The sequence below is a fragment of the Aphis gossypii genome, chromosome 3 (genome assembly GCF_020184175.1).
Source record: "Aphis gossypii isolate Hap1 chromosome 3, ASM2018417v2, whole genome shotgun sequence".
In the NCBI taxonomy this organism is placed as follows: Eukaryota; Metazoa; Arthropoda; class Insecta; order Hemiptera; family Aphididae; genus Aphis; species Aphis gossypii.
In genome coordinates, this window is record NC_065532.1 from 15,981,886 (window position 1) to 16,003,833 (window position 21,948).

General features: G+C 24.9%; 1 protein-coding gene and 1 long non-coding RNA gene across 6 annotated transcripts in view; one reads left to right on the top strand and one right to left on the bottom strand.

Moving 5' to 3' along the window:
* The window catches only part of LOC114125298 (serine/arginine repetitive matrix protein 1-like), a 34,598-nt gene that overhangs the window by 11,407 nt on the left and 1,243 nt on the right, over positions 1-21,948 (bottom strand). For 2 of the 5 annotated variants that reach the window (XM_027988893.2, XM_027988891.2), the window contains exons 1-5: positions 16,864-17,039; positions 16,242-16,423; positions 13,263-13,358; positions 13,024-13,194; positions 9,274-9,461 (exon numbers count right to left, since the gene is read on the bottom strand). In XM_027988893.2, coding sequence (XP_027844694.1) covers positions 9,274-9,461; positions 13,024-13,194; positions 13,263-13,358; positions 16,242-16,366 — 580 coding nt within the window. In that variant the 5' untranslated portion in view covers positions 16,367-16,423; positions 16,864-17,039. Of the gene's footprint in view, positions 1-9,273; positions 9,462-13,023; positions 13,195-13,262; positions 13,359-16,241; positions 16,424-16,863; positions 17,052-21,525; positions 21,694-21,948 lie in introns of those variants that run through there. The other 3 variants (XM_027988892.2, XM_050204600.1, XM_027988894.2) reach the window with 3 other exon arrangements.
* On the top strand, positions 506-5,313 carry LOC126551414 (uncharacterized). Its single transcript, XR_007605315.1, has 3 exons — positions 506-643; positions 1,055-1,298; positions 5,232-5,313. It is a non-coding gene; the product is annotated as an uncharacterized LOC126551414 (long non-coding RNA).

Genomic DNA, 21,948 nt, shown 5'->3' on the forward strand with positions numbered 1-21,948 from the left:
TTAAAAATATTTACTTTACCAACAAGCACTGTGTCTGCAAAACGTAATTTTTCTTTCCCTTGTCGTCTTAAACTCAGCTATGAACAAAAATAACCAAAACAAGACTTAATGGACTAGCTTTCACCAGTGATACCACTACAGAGATGATAGGGAGTGTCTAAGTATCCCCAAGTTATCTATATTTTTAACAATGTAATTTCATTTTTTAAGATTTTATTATCAGTAATTTTTTTCTTATCTTGCAGACAGATTATAATTTATAATTTAATTATTAATTTATTAATTATATTTTATAATATAATTTGTTATTAATCAATCACTTAATTTATTGTACTTAGACGTTTGAAAATTTGAACGCAAAACATGCTTGATGAAAAGGAAAAACAGGGCATACCTCTTATTACAGAGTAATACACAATAAACAAACAACTTTGTATATATATACTATGTAATAATGCCAATTCAGAACATTAATAATTGTTTTAAGAGATATAAACATACCAAGTACAACACTACAATCTAAAATCTTTATGTTAGAGAAGGCATAAATCATTATAAATAGTGCAATTGAATCATTTAAAAATATGGGAATTGATAAAAATGTGTGATATAAATAATATATCATTGAAAGTCTTTCATTCCGGTAAGTTATATTCTTAGTTATAATTATTTTAACATTTTAAGTAAATCATTTAAAAAAGTATTTCAACTTTTTTTTAATATCAAAACAAAAATGTACTCAAATTGAATAATTTGAGAAATTTCCATTTAGAAATGACTACATAACTTAATTATGAAGAACAAGAAGTATCAGAATCAGTTGAAGCAAATTTGAGGTGTACTATTTCTTTTCCAACTATTAATAATTTAAAGTTTAGGTTTTCTAATGAAAGTCTTCAGAGGGCTAAAGCCATTAATCATTTTATGAATATGAATTACTAAAATAGACCACATTATTCATCATTATAATATGCATATAAAATCAGTTTTTAAGTACCAAATGTAATAAAATTATTACATTTATAAAAAAATATATAATATTTTATGATTTCAGGACATAATAAATTTAAACAGTGCTTAAAAGCAGAAATGGTTGTAGCAAAAACCTGTTTAAAAACAGTACAGATGACATAAAAAAAATACTTAACAAAGTTTTTCTCCCATGAAGAGATTGAAAAATTGATTGGAGAACCGAGAGCAGCGTTACAGCAGCGCTTCACAAATTTAAGTATCATAATATAGGGCTGGGATTTTGATGCAAAGGAATCTTTTTTTCTGGTGTTTTGAAACATTGCTTTGTAAGTATAAAATGTGTGTTTTTTTTATAATACTGATTATTTTAAAGTAATCTTTTTTTTGTGTTTTTTGACAAAATTGTAATGTTTAAATGCATTGTAAAGGCTATTTTTGAAGATTTCAGTGCATTTTCTTAGTTTTTAGAGCATTTTTCACAATTTTGTTCATACAATTGATAAAATTAGTTGTGATTAATGAGAGACTTTTAGCAAACTGCCGATGGTATGAATAATAAATTGTATAGCATGACAAGTTAATTTTATCATAGCTAGGCCTTGAAAAGTATATTATTACTGAATTAGTAATCAATTAGTACGTCCAGAATTAAACAAGTAACAAATACTATAGTAACATCAATATAAAAATAAAAAATAACATACATTTTTTTTCAATTTTGAAGCAATAATAAATATCATTTAAACGCATTTTTATAGCACATATTTTGAGTTTTTTAAGTCACTTTTGCATTTTTTAGGACATAAAAATTTCAGCCCTAATCATAAATATTGAGAGACCTAGCTAATGATATTGTTCCTGAAGAAACATCAAAAATTTTACAAATATTAATAGAAAATTATTTTTGATACATTAAAATGTAATATAATATAAAATAAAATGTTTTAAATTTTTTTTTCAAATAATGGCATAATTTATATACTGATAATATGTAATATAGGATTCCCCCATGGTTATTTGAGTGATTCATAATTATAGCACCCTCAAAATTTGAACTCTAGTTGTGAACTGGCTCTTATTCACGCACATAAGGATATAGAAATAATTATTGATAAAATAATAAATGTATCTATTTTCAAAATCGTAGAAGTGACTAAATTTTATATTATAAATTATTAAATCATCACATTTCATTTATAAACTAAATTGTTATAACACATACTAGTATAACTAAACAAAATTATTATTATTATTTTACTATATAAAATATATTTTTTATTTTTTTTTTTGGTATGTACGAGACTGGATACTAACATAATATTATGAATGTACCTAAATAAATTCTTTAAAAAGGACTATATCAAAATTTATTTTAGATTCTGAACGAAGTGATGAATGTATTGATTTTATAATGAAATGTTTTTTTTTCTTGTCTGTATATAGCATAGCTAGTCGAAATAATGCTTCAATTTAAAACTTTAGGGGTCGTTTCCGATGGTTAAGTGAATATCCCTGGTGCATTATAGAGGTCAAAAGTAAACATTTTCCAACAGTTTTCAAAAAAATCAATTTATTTATATGATTGTAATTCAAAAACTAATCACTGTAAATACTTGAAATTTTCACCAAATATTTATGTTAGTGTTATCTATATACAGTTAAATTTTCAATTTTTTTTGAATATTTTATAGACCACTGAAATTTTCGATTTTTTGAGAATTTTTTTTTGAAGTGTCGATAAAAAAATTTTGGATGACCAAAAAATTTGGAAAAATTTAATACAAGGTTCATTATGAGTTATTCTTATTGTAGTCTAAAAAAAATTAAAAATCGTTAGTCTCAATTTTTTTTTATAAGCATTTAAGGTTCAATTTTTTACGAAATCGATCGAAAATGCGAAAATTCGCAAGTAATTTTGAAGTTGAAAAATCATAAAATCAGAGGCGTGTCTAGGACCAAAATTTAGGACAGGCCTTGTTATAATATATAAATATAATTTTAAAATGCTGCATATTTTGGGTATACTTAAAGGTTAAAACCCGCTGGACACGCCTCTGCATAAAATTGTTTGTGTTTATAAATAATGATTAAAAATAAAACACTAAGTTTTCCATCAAGTAGCTATAGAGAAAACTCGAAGCATCATTAAAAGAAAATTTTGAAGTGCGTTTGAATTTTAAATTTTGACGAAATACCGTAACTATAATGATTTACCCTCAAACGATTTTAAATATTTATTATTATTCAAAAAGTATAAGTCGTAGATATTTAAAAATTTTACCAATTATTGAGATTAGCATTTTCTTTACATGATTTAATTTTCAAAATATTTTGACTTTTTTTGAGGTATTTATAGACGACTGAAATTTTCAATTTTTCTGAAAATTTTTTTTTTGAAGTGTCGATAAAATTTTTTTAGCCCAATCAAAATACTTGAAAATTTAATACAAAGTTCCTTATAAGTTAATCTTATAGTGATTACAAAATTATATGAATACATAGTCACAATTTCTTTTTATCAACATTTGTAGATCAATTAATATTGACAAAAATTCGTCAAAATCATGAATATTTGCAAATTATTTTATAAGTATAATTCATAAATTTTTTTGTCTAAGTTAAGAGTTGTAAATTTAATACGAAATTTTTCATAAATTTAGATCACAATAATTATAAAAGAACTTAAATTTTGGTGTATTCAAGCCATTAAAACATAAACCACCTTTTTTACAAACCCTGGAAATTATACCCTAGGCTAACAAATCATCTTCGTTCAGAATCGTTTTTCGTATACAATGACCTATCATTGGATTCAAATTTAACACTCCTATAATATATATTAGTAATCCACACGGCACCTAATGTACAGCACAGCAGTACCCACTAACCCGCTTTTTTTTAAATTTTCTCTATATCATGTGTGCCTTTATAACACTCCACCTCCCCATTATTATGGTCTGGAACTGCCCCTGTATTCAAATACTGGTAACAGTCGGTTATTTTGTTTATTGTTATGAGGCAATTACTTTAAGAAGTGTTGTTTAGTTAATAAAATGAAAATGTATTAATATAAAGTGTACGTTTGATTTTAAAATAAAACCTAATAAAATATTTATAATACTAGTTTTGTTTTATAATTATATTATTTTAATAATAACATTTTTTTCAACTAAGACATTAAAGTATTGAGAAGTTGTTTTTTTTATAATTATTATTAACATTTAGAAATTTGTATATGATAGAAACTGACAAAATATCTATTTATTTAATTTAATAACTAATAGTGTATTCTGTTGAAATATTGATATAGACTACAATTATTTAATTATTCTAATTGGTTTAAAAATAGATATAAAATTAATTGTTTTATAAGATAATTAATATGATAGAAAATAGGTATGACCAATGACACTAGTTTATAACTATTAATTATTATAATATAATTTAGTATACTTATTTAATTTAAATTTTTTTTAAATATATTATTAAAAGTAAACTACGGTTTTTAATAATTATTATTTAAAATGTTTATATTTATAATTTTATTAAAACACAGTTAGTTATTAACCTTTGAAATATATAACTATAAATAAGCATCGATTATATTAATTTAAATATAGTTTCACATAATACATGTCAAAACATAACTTAACAAATGGTATACATTATAAAATAAAAATGAATAATTAAATTAAACTTTTTAATATATTTTTTAAATTTACTTTTGATACAACTCAACATATTTTATAATGTGTTCACTTGGTTTCCACTCAACTTCAACTTTACTTAATAGTTTTTAAAAATATATTACATTTTAGAAATTTAAAAGGTAAATATAATATTTTGTTCACTAATAATTATTTTATAATTAATGGATAAATATTTTATGTAGTTTTTTAATTCTCTTTAGGAACTTTTTTTCAATCCAACTGTAATTATTTTTATCTTTTAAACAATCTTTTATTTTTATTAGCTTAATTATAAATTATTAATACATAATAATATACAATTTAATATGACTAATTTCAAATATATTATGATTAAAATTATATACATAAATAATTATGATATGTGTACATTTGTTAACTTTTAAGAGAACCATTGGACTATTAAAAAACATTAACTTACAAAAATAACTACCACAAATGTAAAAAAAAAATGATTATTAATTAATTTGAATCTTATTATTATTATTGAGTATTAACAATTTGTAACAATGCTCAATATCATATTATACAATTTAATATTTTTTCATACAGGAAAAGGCACTAAAACAGAAAATATTTTCTCAAATAATCTCCATCACTTTTACTTTTATCATCTTCATACAAAATATCATGTTGTTGAAGTTTGAAATGAATACAAAATGGACATTAAATCACTGAGCAGCCATATAACTATTGTTTATAAAACAATTATTTAATAAAAAAAAACACAATATGCACTACTAAATGTTTACTAAATGGCTTATTATTTTTTAACTAATAATTATAGAGAGAATTCTGATTTTAAATCATTATGAAGAAAACATATTTATAGAATTCATTGCTCTACTTCTATATTAAAATTTTAAGATTTCAATACATTTTTATACAATCAGTAGTACTGATCACTATGTAAAAGTATTGCGGATACAATATCTAATTTAGGTGGGTGGTGCTATGTAAGCAATGACAGATTTTATTTGGAATACAATTTTTAACTAGTATTGGTGCTACTGTATATAGTATAAAATAAAAATACTAGAATTAAAATAAATTTAAAATAAGGATTATTTACAGTAATAATTCTATGATTTAACACATTATTATTTCTAAAACACATTTATTATTATATTACCTTGATCAGATGAACAACTATTATTGTTTTATCTAAATACAAATAGTTTATTTCTTAAATTACATTTTTCATGAATTATGATCATAGCAAATAAAGTATAACTAAAATGTTATAAAGTTAAGTTAGCCTAAATAAGTAAATAGTTTAGCAAAGTTTTAAGTAAGCACTTATAAAGTTACCTTATAACTTTTTCTAACACATTTTTACAGGTATGATCATAAATAATCATAATTCTGATGGATTTTATTTTGCAGTATTGAATTGTAATTATTAAACTTAGGTGTCATTAGAAAACATTATTATTCTTTACTATGTATATTTGTATATTTTTGTCATATCTATTTTATTGTCAATATTTCAATAATAGTAATGATAGTAAGATTTTCAAGGAAACAAAATTATATGCATCCATACATATCTACTTACAGTGGAGTAAAATTTCAATAAGGCCTATATTCAAATAAAACTGTATGTTGATACAAACAGGTTGTTAATGTCTTCTTGAAAAGTTTGTTTAGAATTAATAATTTTCTATTTAGGTTTAATAAATTGTAATAGTTATTTAAAATAATTATTATAAATATGTGTAGTAAAAATTAATGTACTTATAAAAATAATTTATAACTTTAAAATTTTAAACAAAATGTTTTAATAAAAAATATAGTAAGTATATAATGATTAATGAGTGGCAAGTTGATTTATAAAAACAGTTATTAAATTCTTAAATTTCAATTAAATAATTGTTTATAGTACAAATTTAAGTAATTTCACACTACTTAATAAAAAAATAATTTAAAATTAAAAGTACATTGTAAATAAATAAAATGATAAATTATAATTATATTATATTAATAAAAATTATTTCAAATAATTAATTTTAAATTATGTTATTTCTTTATAAAATTCAAAAAAATATAAAAATAAATGAAAATAATTGTTTGATCAATACACTGGAATTTTGCATTTCTTCTTTAGATATAGATGCACTTTGATATAACATACAACTTTTTAGATCTTAGATTATTTTTTATTATAAACAACTAAAAGGATAATTATTTGTATTTAAATAAATCTGATATTAAAAAAATTAATTTGATCTGTACTTTATAGTAACTTTTAACTTGTTTTTAACTAAAGAAAACATACTTCAAAACACAATCATAATTAAAAAACACAAAGATTAATATATTCTAAACATGACGTGTACCTACTAGAGAACTTAATGTCATCTAATAAATCATTATATTATTATTATTATTATTAATTAAAAGCAAAAATTGCTCAGCATTTGAATTAAAATCCAAGTTTTAAACAGAATTTTGTTTGCAGAGAATATATCTGATACCATATAAAATTATCAAATATTATGGGTGACTTCAGTCTTCGAAAAGAATAATCCACTTTTCATTTCGTTAATTATAAAATAAGCAAATATAATTTCTTACCAAAAACATTAAATTTAGGTCCTAAAATAAGTAAGTATTTTCTTAAAGGAAAAAAGAATATTAATTATATGAATTATATGAATTGATAAATACAATTAATCAAATTTTCAAATTAACCAATCTTTTATGATAATGATAGCTAAAAAAAAATACAGACAAATAAAAACAAATAATACATTTTTGGAGCCTAGGAATTAAAAATATATTTCTTAAAGTTAGTAGGATATTAGATAAAGGAAATTTAGATAAAGGAGTGTATCGCAATATATTTAACAATAATTTTTTTGTTTCCTTAAAGGGCAGCCACACTAACATTTGTTTTCTCTGTCTATCTCCCACATAATATAGGAACTAAGTTTTTCCGTACATCCACGATTACGACAGTCTGGTTCAGTGTAGGACAAAGGCACTTAATATGTATTTTATAAAGAAGAATATTTTCTATGAATTAAGTTGATAGATTTTTAACATTTACATTTTTGAATAAGTTATTAATAGTTAAAAATCATCAGAATAATTTTAAATTGAAACATGCTTAAATTTATAAAAAATGTAAAATATATTAAAAATCTATCCAAACAATGCACAGGAAATATTCTTCTTTATAAAATACATAATAAGTGCCTTTGCCCTAAACTGAACCAAAGTTGTAAACTCTTGTCATGGAAATATCTTTGTTCCTATATTATGTGGGAGATAGACAGAGAAAAAAATATTGATGTGGCGGCCCTTTAAGCTACCTATAGTGGCGGATTTAGGGAGGTGACATGGGGTCTTGCCCCCCCCCCAGACACTGATTTATATATATATATATAAAATAATGCATACTCAGAGTCTGACCTCTAATATATAAACATAAACACAGGACCCCCCCCAGAAAATTTTTGAAAATCTGTCACTAGCTACCTATATAATACAAGTGAAAGTTTGTTTGAATGTGCTAATCTCTATAACTACTAGTTGGATTTGAAAAATTATTTTTGCATTTGATAGCAAAATTCTAGTTTAAGAGTTTAAGTTATTGAATATCACACTACAACCCTTGAGAGCATAGCAAAAATAAAAAGTTAAAAAAAATGCTAAGCAAAATCAATGTAATAGCAAGGTCAAGCAACGCAATGTGATTGCTAATCAATGTGCACAATATCAATTAATAATGAAACAAATTTTAAAAACTATAATTTAAGAAGTACACTCCGGCCTATGAGAGAGCATTACTTCTTCACGCATACAAATAGGCGGGCAGAGGCAGAGCGGCAACAGTGTCGGCAGCACGTGTTGATGGCGGCCAGTGTTTTGGTGAGTTTGGTGGTGGGAATGCACGAGAACAGGTGATTTTTGGTCGACCGCCCAGAAGTGGTCTCTCATTGGCCAAAGTATAATGTTTTGTTACGGACAACTAAGTGTATAGAGATAGCTATAAAAGTATAAAAGGGACACTGTGTCATCTGTGAATGACAAATATTAAATAATGAATTGAACAAAATTTGATTCATTTACATAAGAGACATAATTTTAAAGGGTAAAGAAGTGCACAAGGATAGTTAGTATAGTATATAAAGTACTTCTGCCGGACAGTTATTATAATATTATGGTGAACTAGATTTGGCTAAAGGGCCATGATTAATCATAATATATCTTTACAATATATTATAAATTGTTTTTAGAATACTTAAACAAGAAAATCACAAAAGAAAATCAATGTTAACATTTAGTAATATAAAACAAATTTTTAGCATAAACAATACGATACAATTTGTATATAAAAACAAGAAAATTAATTTTTTTAAATGAAATAAATTTTTCTTTTTTGCTGTATACAGTTATTATTTTATTGGTAGTATATATTAAATTATAAAATAATAACATTATTTTTAAAGAATCAATTTTTTTCATTCGTGATGGATTTTGAAGGGTTTATTGTAATTTTTTGAGAGTACAAACTTTAAGATATTAAATTTGTTTATTAACTTGTCGGAATTTAAATATACCTGTTTTTATCATAAATATCACCTACCTTTTGATCTATTTCCAGCTATTGGATCTTCAACTAGATAAGTTTTGCGAAAAGATTCATTTTGCTGAATGTCAGCTCGTATCATTTGAACTCGAATAGTTTTTAATTTGTCATTTCCAAGATCATGCAATACATCAGTTTCTGGTCCTCTAAATGTGGGTTTTTCAACACTTTGTGACGTATGGTACCTATTAATAAATATACAAACAGATACTTATAAATAATATATAAATGTATTATTATACACTAAAATATTATTTTTCACTTCAAAAGTATAAATTATCAAAAATTAAAAAGAAATAAAAACCATCATCCCCGTTTATAACAATTACGACAAACTCTATCAATTAGGTTATGCTTAAATTGAATGTGTAAATATCACACAATTAAAAATAATTAATAGAAATTTAAATTCCCAATTAAAATAAGATTCAATAAATTAATTATCATCCTATATTAAGACAGCAGTAATTAGTAAAAATTACATTAATATAAGTTAGTAATAACAGATGAGCTTTAAGTGTTATGATGTGCTAACACATCATAGACACCACAATATATTTTGTTCTTCTAACTTTAATGTAATACAATGACAGATAGATTTAAAAAAGCATTAGAATACACAAACAAATAAATCAACATTGATTATTTTCATAAATTATTAAAATAAATTTTATTAAAAAAGAGTTAAGTGATATTTTTAACATTATAAAATCCTAAAACTACCAGTAATACAAATATTTTCAATAATTATGAAATATAAATAATTGTTTTGCATTCTAAATATTAATTTTCACATGTTCTCATTATAATTACTTACATATAGGTAAACAATTTATTATTTCTTTTTCATTATTTTTACAAATAATGAATTTAGAAAATGTGTAATACAAATGGGGTACATTTTAATAACACAAGTTCTATAGTTTTAATAACTTTTAAAGTTATTGCATATTTTAATGAGTAATAGAATACTTCTAATATCTAAATTAAAAGTTAAAATTATCGAATATAATATTATCAAAAAATAAAATGTAATTTCGTCAAATCTACTCCATCTTCACTAACTTTAACACTAGTATTTAACTTCATAAAATCCTCAATAATAAAAAAAAAATTAATATAACTAATAGGTAAATTGTTAATGAATTAAAAGCTTATATTATAAGTTAGTAGGCCCAGTGAAAACTTATCCATGAAAAATAGTTTGAATATAATACAGGATAACCTAAGAGAGAATTGTTAATGACATATTGATATTAAAATATAGTACATACACAAGAATAATAATAAGTGCAAGTAACATATAAATGGGTTAAAGGTTCTAAATTATTTAGCATCTACTAAAGTAATTATCTGAAGTTATAACAAGAAGCTTATTAAATAGACATCATAAAAATTCCCTATTATGCAACCTCTAATTTTTATTACAAACTGAGATATTACATAGGTAACTGGTAAGTATCTCCAAATTGTTTATAGAATTATACAAAATGTTGAATAACTTATGAATACTTATATATAACAGAATTAATATTTTCCATTATTTCCGAATTTTAATATATTTATAATTTATTTTATTATAAATTATAATACATATCAATATGTAAATTACCAAAATTAGGTAGTTGGGAAATTAAATATTAATATACATAATCAACATACTCAAATTTGAATAAATTTAGATTATAACAGTAACCCTTTAAGTAACTTAAATGTTAAAATGGTTCAAAATTCAAATAATGGGATTAATATATTAAAGTAAAACATATCTTTATAAATAACAATCATTTATAAAAAAGGAGAGTGGTCAAGTGAGTAAAACTCGCTGAATTGTAGGTCACTATAATGAATGTATTAAATTTGAATCCAATGATAGCAAGGCTGTAACTGGAAATTAATTTTGGGAGGGGTTTTAAAAAATAGTATTCTAATTTTATTATAATATTGTATAGGTAGGTAATTCAGTATAGCATATTTAACCACATAATATTACACAAAAAAATTTAGGGATGTGGTTCATACTTCCACCCTAGATACGGCCTTGAATGATAGGTATCATTGTATACGAAAAACGGTTCTAAATGGAGATGATTTAGCAGTCTAGGAACTATTTTTCAGTGAGTGGAAAAAAAGGTACTTTATGTTAAGAACAAATTACCCAAAAATTAAATTTAAATACAGGTAATGCCAATTTAAACAACTGGTGTATATTTTAAGTTTCTATGACTAGTAATTTTTTTACTAAATTATTTGATAATAAATTGTTATTTTTCAAATGAATTTTGGAATTCATAAAATTTAAAAAACTAAGGATAAAATTTTTTAATTGGCCAACATTCAAATTCTTTTATAGTTATTCATCTTAATTTATGGAAAATCTTGTATTAAATTTTCAAGTCTTAGCTACTTCTACAAAAATTTTTATAAATCTTAACTACAACATAATTTGTAAATATTTGTGATTTTCACGAACTTTTGTCAATATTTGAACTTCAAACGCTAATAAAAAAAATTGTGCCGAAGTATTCTTACAATTTTTTAATCGCTATATACAAGAATAACTTATTATGACTTGTGAGTTGTGAGCAACTTTGCATTAAATTTTGAATTATTTGTTTTAGCCAAAACAATTTTATCGATATTTAAAAAAAAAAAAACCAAACAAAAATGAATATTTCAATTGCCTATAAATAGCCATAAAAATAAGCGAAATATTTTGAAAATTAAATTATGTAAAAAAAATACTAATCTTAATAACTAGTAAAATTTTCAAGTATCCACAACTAATACTTTTTGAATAATAACAAATATTGAATATTGTTTGAGGATAAATCATAATCGTTATGTGATTTTGTAAAACTTAAAAATTCCAACGCTCATAACATATTTTTCTATGACACTTCGAGTTCCCTCCACAGCTATTTGAAAGAAAACTTATGGAAAACTTAATGTTGAATTTTTTAACCTTAGATATAAATACAAAATTTTTTTATGAATTTTCAACTACAAAATTACATGTAAATTTTTGCAATTTTGACGTATTTCGTAAACATTTGAACTTTAAACGATTATAAAAAAAATTGTGACCCACGATTTCTGATTTTTTTAACTACAAAAATATATAACCACTTATAAAATACCTTGTATTAAATTATCAAGTTTTTTTTGGCGCCCAAAATTAATTATCGACACTTCAAAAAAAGATACTTAGAAAAATCAAAAATTCCAATTGTCTCAAAAAAAGCTAAAAATATTTTGAAAAATTAACTGTAAATGTAATTAAACATTTAGTGAATAATTCAATTATTTACAGTGATTCTTATATGAATTACAAGCACATAAACCGATTTTCTTGAATATTACTAGACAATTTTTACTTTTGACCTCTATAACACACCAAGGATATTCCCTTTGCCATTGGAAATCACTCCTTAAATTCAATCATTATTTTGACAAGTTATGCTGTACACAGACACAAAAAAAAAACACATCATTGTAAAATCAATACATTCATCACTTCTTTTAGAATTTAAAATAATTACCATGGTGATATTAAATATGATGCTTGCATAATTTTTAGATACTTGATTTAAATTTTTAAACATCATATTTAGGTTCTTATTTCATGATTCATTTGTATTGCTTTTATAAAATATTATTTTACTAATATTTTATTTGTGATTTTAACATACAATTTAAGATATTACACACTCATTTACACACAATATTATCATATATAAGCCATACCTATCAGCAGAAGGTACGAAATGTTTCACAAGGCTTGCACCTTCGCCTGTGTCAGGTTTCAATTTATTTCCATTTTCTCGAAATAAATTCACATTAGTATCTAAATTCTTATACACATTGTCATCATCATCATCGTCATCAGTTAATATGATTGGACTATTCACTATACTCCTAAAGTGACACACAATATTAAATTTAGTGTAAACAAAAACCCCTTAATGTTATAATAATTTACTAACATTCTGTTAGAAGAATTTCCAGGATGTACGTTTCCATTAGATTTTTTGATATTATCTTTGGTATGAGGTGATCTTCTTCCAGAAGTAGAATCACACCTATATTTATATCAAAGATATTTAAAATATGATATTTATCAATAAATATTTTTTTATTTTAATTTTTTAATGATAGGTAATATAAATTTCAGAATAATAATTACAAATTTCAAAAAATAAAAAACTAGTTTAACTCAACTCAGATTTTAAAAACATAATCATACAATAAATCGGTACACTTTTGATAATTTAGTGCTAGAGTACAATGATAATATCAAACTGACAATATTATACAAAATAAAAAATAAAATTTCTGTTTTGAAGCATACATACTATAAAAATTAATATTTTTAATTTCAAGCAATCTAATACTTTTGAAAATAATTTTAAAGAATTATAACATTAAAAAAGTGGATGTGAGTATTAAATAAAAAAAAATACATTAATTTAGAAATAGTATTTTATCTTTAGTTTTAATTCTTACAATCAAAAACAGACTTAGGTTATTTTGATACATAATTCATTTAGTAGATACAAATAATATGTATGTAAATGGTTAAGTTATTAACTCGGTTATTAAGTAGTAAATAACATTATTTCCTAATAATCAATGTTAATACATTTATGATAAAGAATTAAGTAATATTTTTAAGTATTATAATATGTTTGAAAAATTCTTCATTAAAAAAAGTATAGATTATTTTGTTATATTTTCATAATAAATTGATAACCATATTTTTTAGTTGAGAATTAAACATCAATAATTTTTAAAAAAAAACAGGGAGTTATTTTGCTAAATAGTAGGTTTTGACATTCAATCATATCACATCATTGAATTACTCGTAATTGCTTATAAAAAATAATTCTCAATAGTGAAGCAACCTCCATTTCTAAGGATATTTTATAATTAATTTACTATTAGAAATGTCAAATGTAGCAAGTTAAACTTATTTTCAAAAGAAAAATACATTCATCACTTCGTTCAAAATCTAAAAAATTAATTTATGTAATAATTAACATAATTATTATTAACTTATAACTTGAACGAATTCCAACATACCAGAGAATAGTATTAAATAACTTAAAATTAGTCTATATATTTTTATAATTTTAATGAATATTGTAAATGATAATTTAACTTACATTGAAATGTTTCAAACCTATATTATGATTAATATTTTTTGAATATAACAAATAACTAAAATAACTTCAAGAAATTTTTCCTATTTTATATGTATATTCAAGTATACTAGTAATACTGCACTTCCATTTTCTCTGTTCCTAACTGCCAGCGGGATATGATGGATACATTACTAGCAGAAGCATTAAAAGCGTATAAAAAATTATAACATTGTTTACATATTTTTTAAATATATTTTATTAGGTATAAAACAGTATGCTGTGCAAGCAATCAGGGTTAAGTAGAGTACTCATGGGTGAATCATTGGTTATAAATCAATTGTTATACATACAAAGATTTTAATATTCTTCTGGTCTTCAACGTAGTAGTAGTAGTGTACTCCTGATGTTTGCATTTCTAACTTGTTACACCCCCCTCAAGTCCAATAGTTTAAGTGTTAGTATTGATGGTAATCTAAACTTATACCCAGTTACCTCAAGAAAATTTAAGTAATTTTGGTCTCAAAAATATCACAGAAATAAAAAAATGTAATGTTAGCATTATGAATAAGTAATTTAAGCCCCCAACCTACTTCATGCTGTCAGTCATATTTAAGTGTTTAAATACTTTTTCTTCATAATTTAATTCCAGAATATTTAATAATTTTTTTGTTTTATTATTGTATTACAATGACCAATATTTTTGTATTTTAGTATAATACATTTTGCTACTAAAAATTTATAAGATTTTATCAAATTATCAGATAGTAAAATAGTTAAAATTTAATTTAACTAATAGAAGTTTAACTTGATCAGATTTAGTAATAACTATATAACATATTTACATATGACATCTGAAATTCTTGATTTTTTGTATTAGAATGTATGTAATTATGTAAGTATTTAATTTAAATATTTATTAAGAAGTAGGTATCTATAATTTTATGATCAACATACAAATATTTCAATATCAAAATTATTATAATAGGTATTCAAATTATTGAATTAAAAAAGTACTTATAGTACATTGAATACTTTTAAAAAGTATTTGTATTTATATTCAAATACTCTTGAAATCATAAAATTGACCATATATATTTCAAACACAAATAATACTAAGTAAACATAGGTAATACATATTCTGAATACATTTAAAAAAATCTTTACATGACTGCATACCATATATTAATAATTGTTAGCCATTGATTTTAACTATTTTAAACTTTAAACAAATTAATAAATTTATAAATACAGAAATAACTCACATGTATAAAAAAATATCAATATTATAAATAAATCAAAAAGTGGTTTTTGATATTTTAATAAAAAAATTTTTAGATGAAAAACTATTTTTTTTTGTTTAGTATTAAATTAATTTACATTGTGTATATAAACACGCAATGTTGCAAGTCTATATTTGATTAATTACGTTAACACTTAAACAATTATGAATTTCAAATGAAATTCTTACTTTAAATGCAAAAATAATGCCAACATTTGTGTGACTTGATGATTTTGTTTTAAATAATAAATAAATAAATCACAAACTTTGTTATAGCATATTTCTTATGGGTAATTAATTTTTTCTCTAAAACCAAAAGATTTTCCAACTAGAATATTTTATCAATTCTATAATATTAATTAATAGAAGATAAAAAATGTAAGCTAATAACTATATTCAAATATAAGTACAAAATAAATTCTATAATTTTAATGAAATATTGTTATTAAATATGAGGAGTAAATATGTAAAATTAGCTATACTTGAAGCAAAAATAATAAAAATTTAAATAAAAAAGGTATGAGTATTTTCAATATATTTACGTTGAACGTGAAGATCCTGCTATTTGATAATCATTTCTAGATTGCCGTAGTGGTTGTGATGATGGTGAAAAACGACCACTAGAATGACGACTAGATGGTCTTGGTTCTTTTCCTCGTTTAGGCATTCTCCGATGTTTTGTATTACTCACAAATCAAATTCGGTATATTTAGCACACAATAATCTAAAATAAAAAACGTGATGAGAGTGATGAGACACATGGCGACCATCAAGTCAATGTTATCCAAAGTAGCTGTAGAACTAAACGATTTCTTAATTAAATTTGTCGACCATAATATTACATAATTTAGTTTGTGCGGCAAGTCATTACCATTAAGCATTCGTAAAATTTAAAACACGTTTTGGGATATAAATAATTTATTGAATAATACGAAGAATTATTTAACATTGTATTTAAAAATAACTATTACAATACGTAATAATAAATAATAATCCAAGTAGGTATGTAAATCGCAGTCCAATTATGCCGGCGTGAGAAATTCATTTTTGAATTAGTTATTTAAAAACACTGATCGGTTACCCTCCCAAATAGATCACAAGAGTACAAATAATACAGCAACGAAATAATAAACCGATAAAAATGTAACATTAATCTGAACTCACGTATTTTTTTTTTCAAACAAAACGCTGAACAACATCGATCTATATTAAGTTAAAACGGGACACGACTTGTTGCAGCCATGAGCACCGGACAACAAATGAGTAGGGACGCCATGTTGATTAACCAAAATACATTTGGAAATCGAACAAATAGGATTTTAAGTATGTATGACCAAGAACACGCTGCGCAGTGTGTGCCCTGTTCCACCAACCCGGGTCATTCTGTGCGCATTATTGATGTTGCCTACTTGCTTTAAGCAATGGTAGACAGTGGATAATATGTCGTATGAAACTACACTTTCCCCGCGCGACATTACGCGAATAATATTGTCTTTTGTCAAAATTTCGATTATAATACATTAATCATTAATCAACGATATAATAACGAAGTAGACAACGACCAATATAACCAAACATAGCAAATTAGATATTATAAATTACAATTTAATGTAATCCATTAAATTTTACCTTAAGTATAATATTACCATAAGTAGTTGAAAAAATACTTCAAAATATGGTTTTATTGCGACTGTGAATAAAACCATTTAACCATTTAACTGTTTAAAGGAAATAAAAAAATTCTATAGCCTTTAAAATAATGAATGAATTATGATAAAATAATTAATCTGTAGTATATGTATATACTATATACCTATAATATGTAAATAAGTTCTTACATATACTATTCATTATTTGGCAATAAAAAGAAATCATTGTTTTACAATTTTATTCTTAAAAATGCAATAAAAATAATAATAATAATCCATTTGCTCTAATCTGGTAGAAATACAACGCCCCCTTTTTTCGGTAGTCACCCATTCACCCCACCACCCACAGCCTCGGAATCATACGATCGGCTAACTTGGGTCGTCGTCTTTCTTCTTCAAATTTTGCTATATTGATCGAAATAGTATATAGTGAATATACTGTTGGTCCCGAGTACTCCCAACACCCTGTCCAATAAAGTAACAGCAACATCGATTTATTTGCCGCAACCCTTACATCTGTACCTGTCTACTGACTAGTTCAACTACCTATAAATAGTAATTGGTATAACTTATAATATAAAAGAGCTATGAAAACCTAATATAAAAGTATGAAACCTAATATGACTAATATGAAAATTAGTCTGTATATATTTCCCGTAGTCGCGCCTTAACTATATACAGAACGCCATTACCGATTTCATCCCTGCAAGCTGCAATAATTATACTTATACCTATTATAATGAAGTAAAATTTTTTTGAGTTTGTATAGGATAAGTAATCTCTGGATATACTCAATCGATTTTGAAAATTCTTAGCTAATGTGTTAATTTATCGACGTGCCACGTGTGTTGACTGTAGGTGAATATAATGTTCCAATAAGAGAATATTCAAAAATATTTTTGTTTACCATATAGTTTATAGTTTTGTACCTACATAAGTCAACGGCACTACATATCTATCTTAAACTCTATAAGTACATAAATGTGAAAATGGAAATTTTTGTCACGCTACCAAATTTAATACAATACGGATTCATTTTATATGGACAATACATGGGCGTAGACTCGAGGGCGGATATAGAAGATTGATCCCCCCCATGACCTTTTTTTATGTATATTATATATATTATACATTATACCAATAATATAAAAAATAAAATCACAGAATGGATTAAATTTAATCTATTCTGTGATAAATGGTTCAAGTAAATATTGAACTATACTGTTACACTAAAATACGGAACAAAATTGTAACCTTTTTGTAAATAGTGGGTTTTATAAGAGACCTTAAGAGTCTACTGAAAATATTTTAAAAAAGAGGTTGAGTAATTGAGTAAGTTGCAATAGGTTAATTTAATATTAGGAACCATCCTCAAGATATAAAAATAATTAACAAAAACATCGTAAAATTGCTCCGCTGATAGAATCTTTAAAGAATTTGATATCATTACAAGACACAATTCCTTAAATATTATAAAAAACCAAATTTTCAAATACCTATGGACCTTGACTTTATTTAAAAGTTCCAAAAAAAAAAAAGTTTTAATAAATTCGTTTTAAAGTAAAAAATATCGGGAAATTCGCTCTACTATATACCTATATATAATAATAGGTGTCAAATGTACCTCGTCATTGGTAGGTCATCACTCACCAAATACGCATTAACGATTTGTCAGGCCTATATTTATGTTACAGTTATAGTAATTTATTTTAATATAAGTAATACTGTATTAGGTACTTAGATTGAAAAAAAAATTTTTCGAATAGGTATATCGCAGTCAGTGGCGTTGTCAGGACTTTTCAATGGGGGATTTTAAAATTTACTAAAATACTAAAGTGGGGAGCTCTGTCCCCCTCGTAATCTTAATGCTTAGCGTATAATTAAATATTAGTTGAATCGGGAATTTCGAAAAAGGCCCATCTCGAATGTTTACCAAAATAAATTTTTCCGCATTTTTTTCATTTACACATATAGAGTATAGACCGATATTTTATGAGTGAAAAGGGACCATATACGTTTTCTATTGTGATGAAATAAACATCCTATTTTTAGAAAAATTTCGAAAAAGGCTCATCTCGGTTTTTAATTTTGCAAATGTTCGCGAATTTGACATATTTCATAAAATTTTTAACTATAAACGCTTATAAAAAAAAAATTATGACCAACAATTTTTGATTTGTTTTTTTAACTACAATAAGAAAAACTCATAAGGAACCTTGTATTAAATTTTTAAGTTTTTTTGAACGCCCAAAATTTTTTTATCAACACTTAAAAAAGTCTCAGAAAAATCGAAAATTTCAATTGTTTTTAAATAGTTCAAAAAAGTTCAAAATATTTTGAAAATTTTACTGTATTTAGATGACACTAATATAAAGATTTGGTGAAAATTTCAAGTATTTACTATGATAAGTTTTTGAGTTACAACCATAAGCGTGCGCACGGGTGAGGCAGGGGAGCAGTGGAGGCGGCTGCCTCCCCCGCGAGATTTTCCGTTTCACCGATATCTTATATTATACATTTATACCTACAAACCGGGGGGGGGGTTTGGAATCTGGACCTCCTTAGCTAAGGTATTGCCTCCCCTGCCAAGAAGACCTGCGCACGCTTATGGTTACAACCATATGAAAATCGATTTTTTTGAAAACTAGTTTTGTGTAAAAATTCCAGTTTTCCCGTCACTTTTTTTTTGTTTTTCTCGATTTTTTTGAAAACTTTTGGAAAATGTTTACTTTTGACCTCTTTAATGAACCAAGGATATTCTCTTTGCCATCGGAAACCATTTCCAAGTCACTTCGTTCAGAATCTAAAAAAATATGGTCAATGGGGGGGTCAAACCCCATGACCTTCCCGTGAGTCCGCCCCTGATCACAGTTATTAAATTAATTAATTTTAATAGCATATATATACAATCATGTATTACGTATATCATATTATATGATTGTTATTACTTATTAGCTTTTTAGTGCTTTGCCGATATTTTAGAGTAGAGATGGGAGTGAACACTTCTTGGATCTGTATGACTGTATTTACCGTATTGATTTTATTAATGATAAACTAAAAAAAATGGTTAAACATTGTATCTTTATACTTTTTCCGCAATAAAAAAAATTAGTGTTTACAACTTATAGTCACCAGTATAAAAATTATTTCGTCATACACCCATTGAATACCTACGAAAATTAAGGCTTTGATCATTGCGCCACAATTTATTTTGATTAAATTGTACCAAAGAATCAAACTACTTATTTAAGAGAATATCGGAACCGCGCGCATGTGATAAAATATGTTCGATTTATGAGCGATCTAATTGGTTCATGAATTTTGCTTTGGATCCACTTGTGATAACACATGGGTCCCGCCAGGTAGCGCCGCTTACAGTACGGGTTAAGAAAACGTAACCTAACCGCAGCGCGCCGTGTGTCGATTTTTTAAAAACCAGTGGGCTTCAACATTTGATCTATCACTGGTGACGCGCCCAGAGCAGACACGACAGGCACTGTACAATTATAAAATTGTGCATTTGGCGCGAAACAGTTTACCAACCACCAATGAGCCACCAATGAGAAAAGGCCACTGGGCGCACGGTGATCATCCGCACGTTTTCGTAACCCTTACTGTAGTTGATGTACGATTAGATTAGACTACCTATATTCCACAATGGTACAATTAACAATACTCAAAACCCATGGACCACATGTGTTGTCTTCGTCTTACAAATGTAAAACATAGCAAATCTGTTAAAGAACAAGAAGGCAATACTCAGTGTTGCCAAGTTAGTCTTAAATCTGGTTATTTTTTTTTTTGTCGCCCCTAGTTGTTGAATATTTGAATCTAGTTGGTGGTCGGTTTTTTGATGTTTTTTTTTCGTCGTCTTAGGTTACAGTCAAAGAAAATAACCAAGAATGAAATTTTCACCACATAAAAAAAAGGAAACAACAAAAAAAGTTATTCAAGTTTGAAAATACGTGATTTTCAAATAATAAGATCTTTTTTTGTAGGTACATGAGATGTCAAAAAAATAAAAATGATATTTCTTAGCCAACGTTTCTCTTTTTTATGTAGTGAAAATGTCGTTTCTTATAGTTATAACTGTAGCCTTCTCAGTGTTTTCCCACGCAAAATAGTTTTTTCTATGTTTTACATTTATTTTGTTATAGACGGAATAGACAATACTTACTGGTGTAGCGTCCTCTTACACTTTTAAATTTTTCAAATGTGACTTCTTTAAATTTCATAATTCATAATATGCAATATGCTCAACGACGGTGAAAGAGACAACTGCCCAAAGCTCCACAATTTTAAGGGCCTCGCGCGCACCTCTCATGACATTTAATGATTTGTAAGCCTATAATTTTGTTTTTCAAATTATTAATACAAGTTCCATCTACAAGTGGCTCGTGGGTTTTTAATGGAGTGCACATCCAAAAAAAAAAAAAATATACATTATATTACGAATGATTTGATTTTAGTGTACCTAAACATTTAATTTGTACATATTTTATTTAATACCTATGAAAAATATATCTTATAGAGTAGATTCAAGTATACTACAAATAAAATAATATTTGTAGTTTAAAATGATTTAAAAATAAATACATAT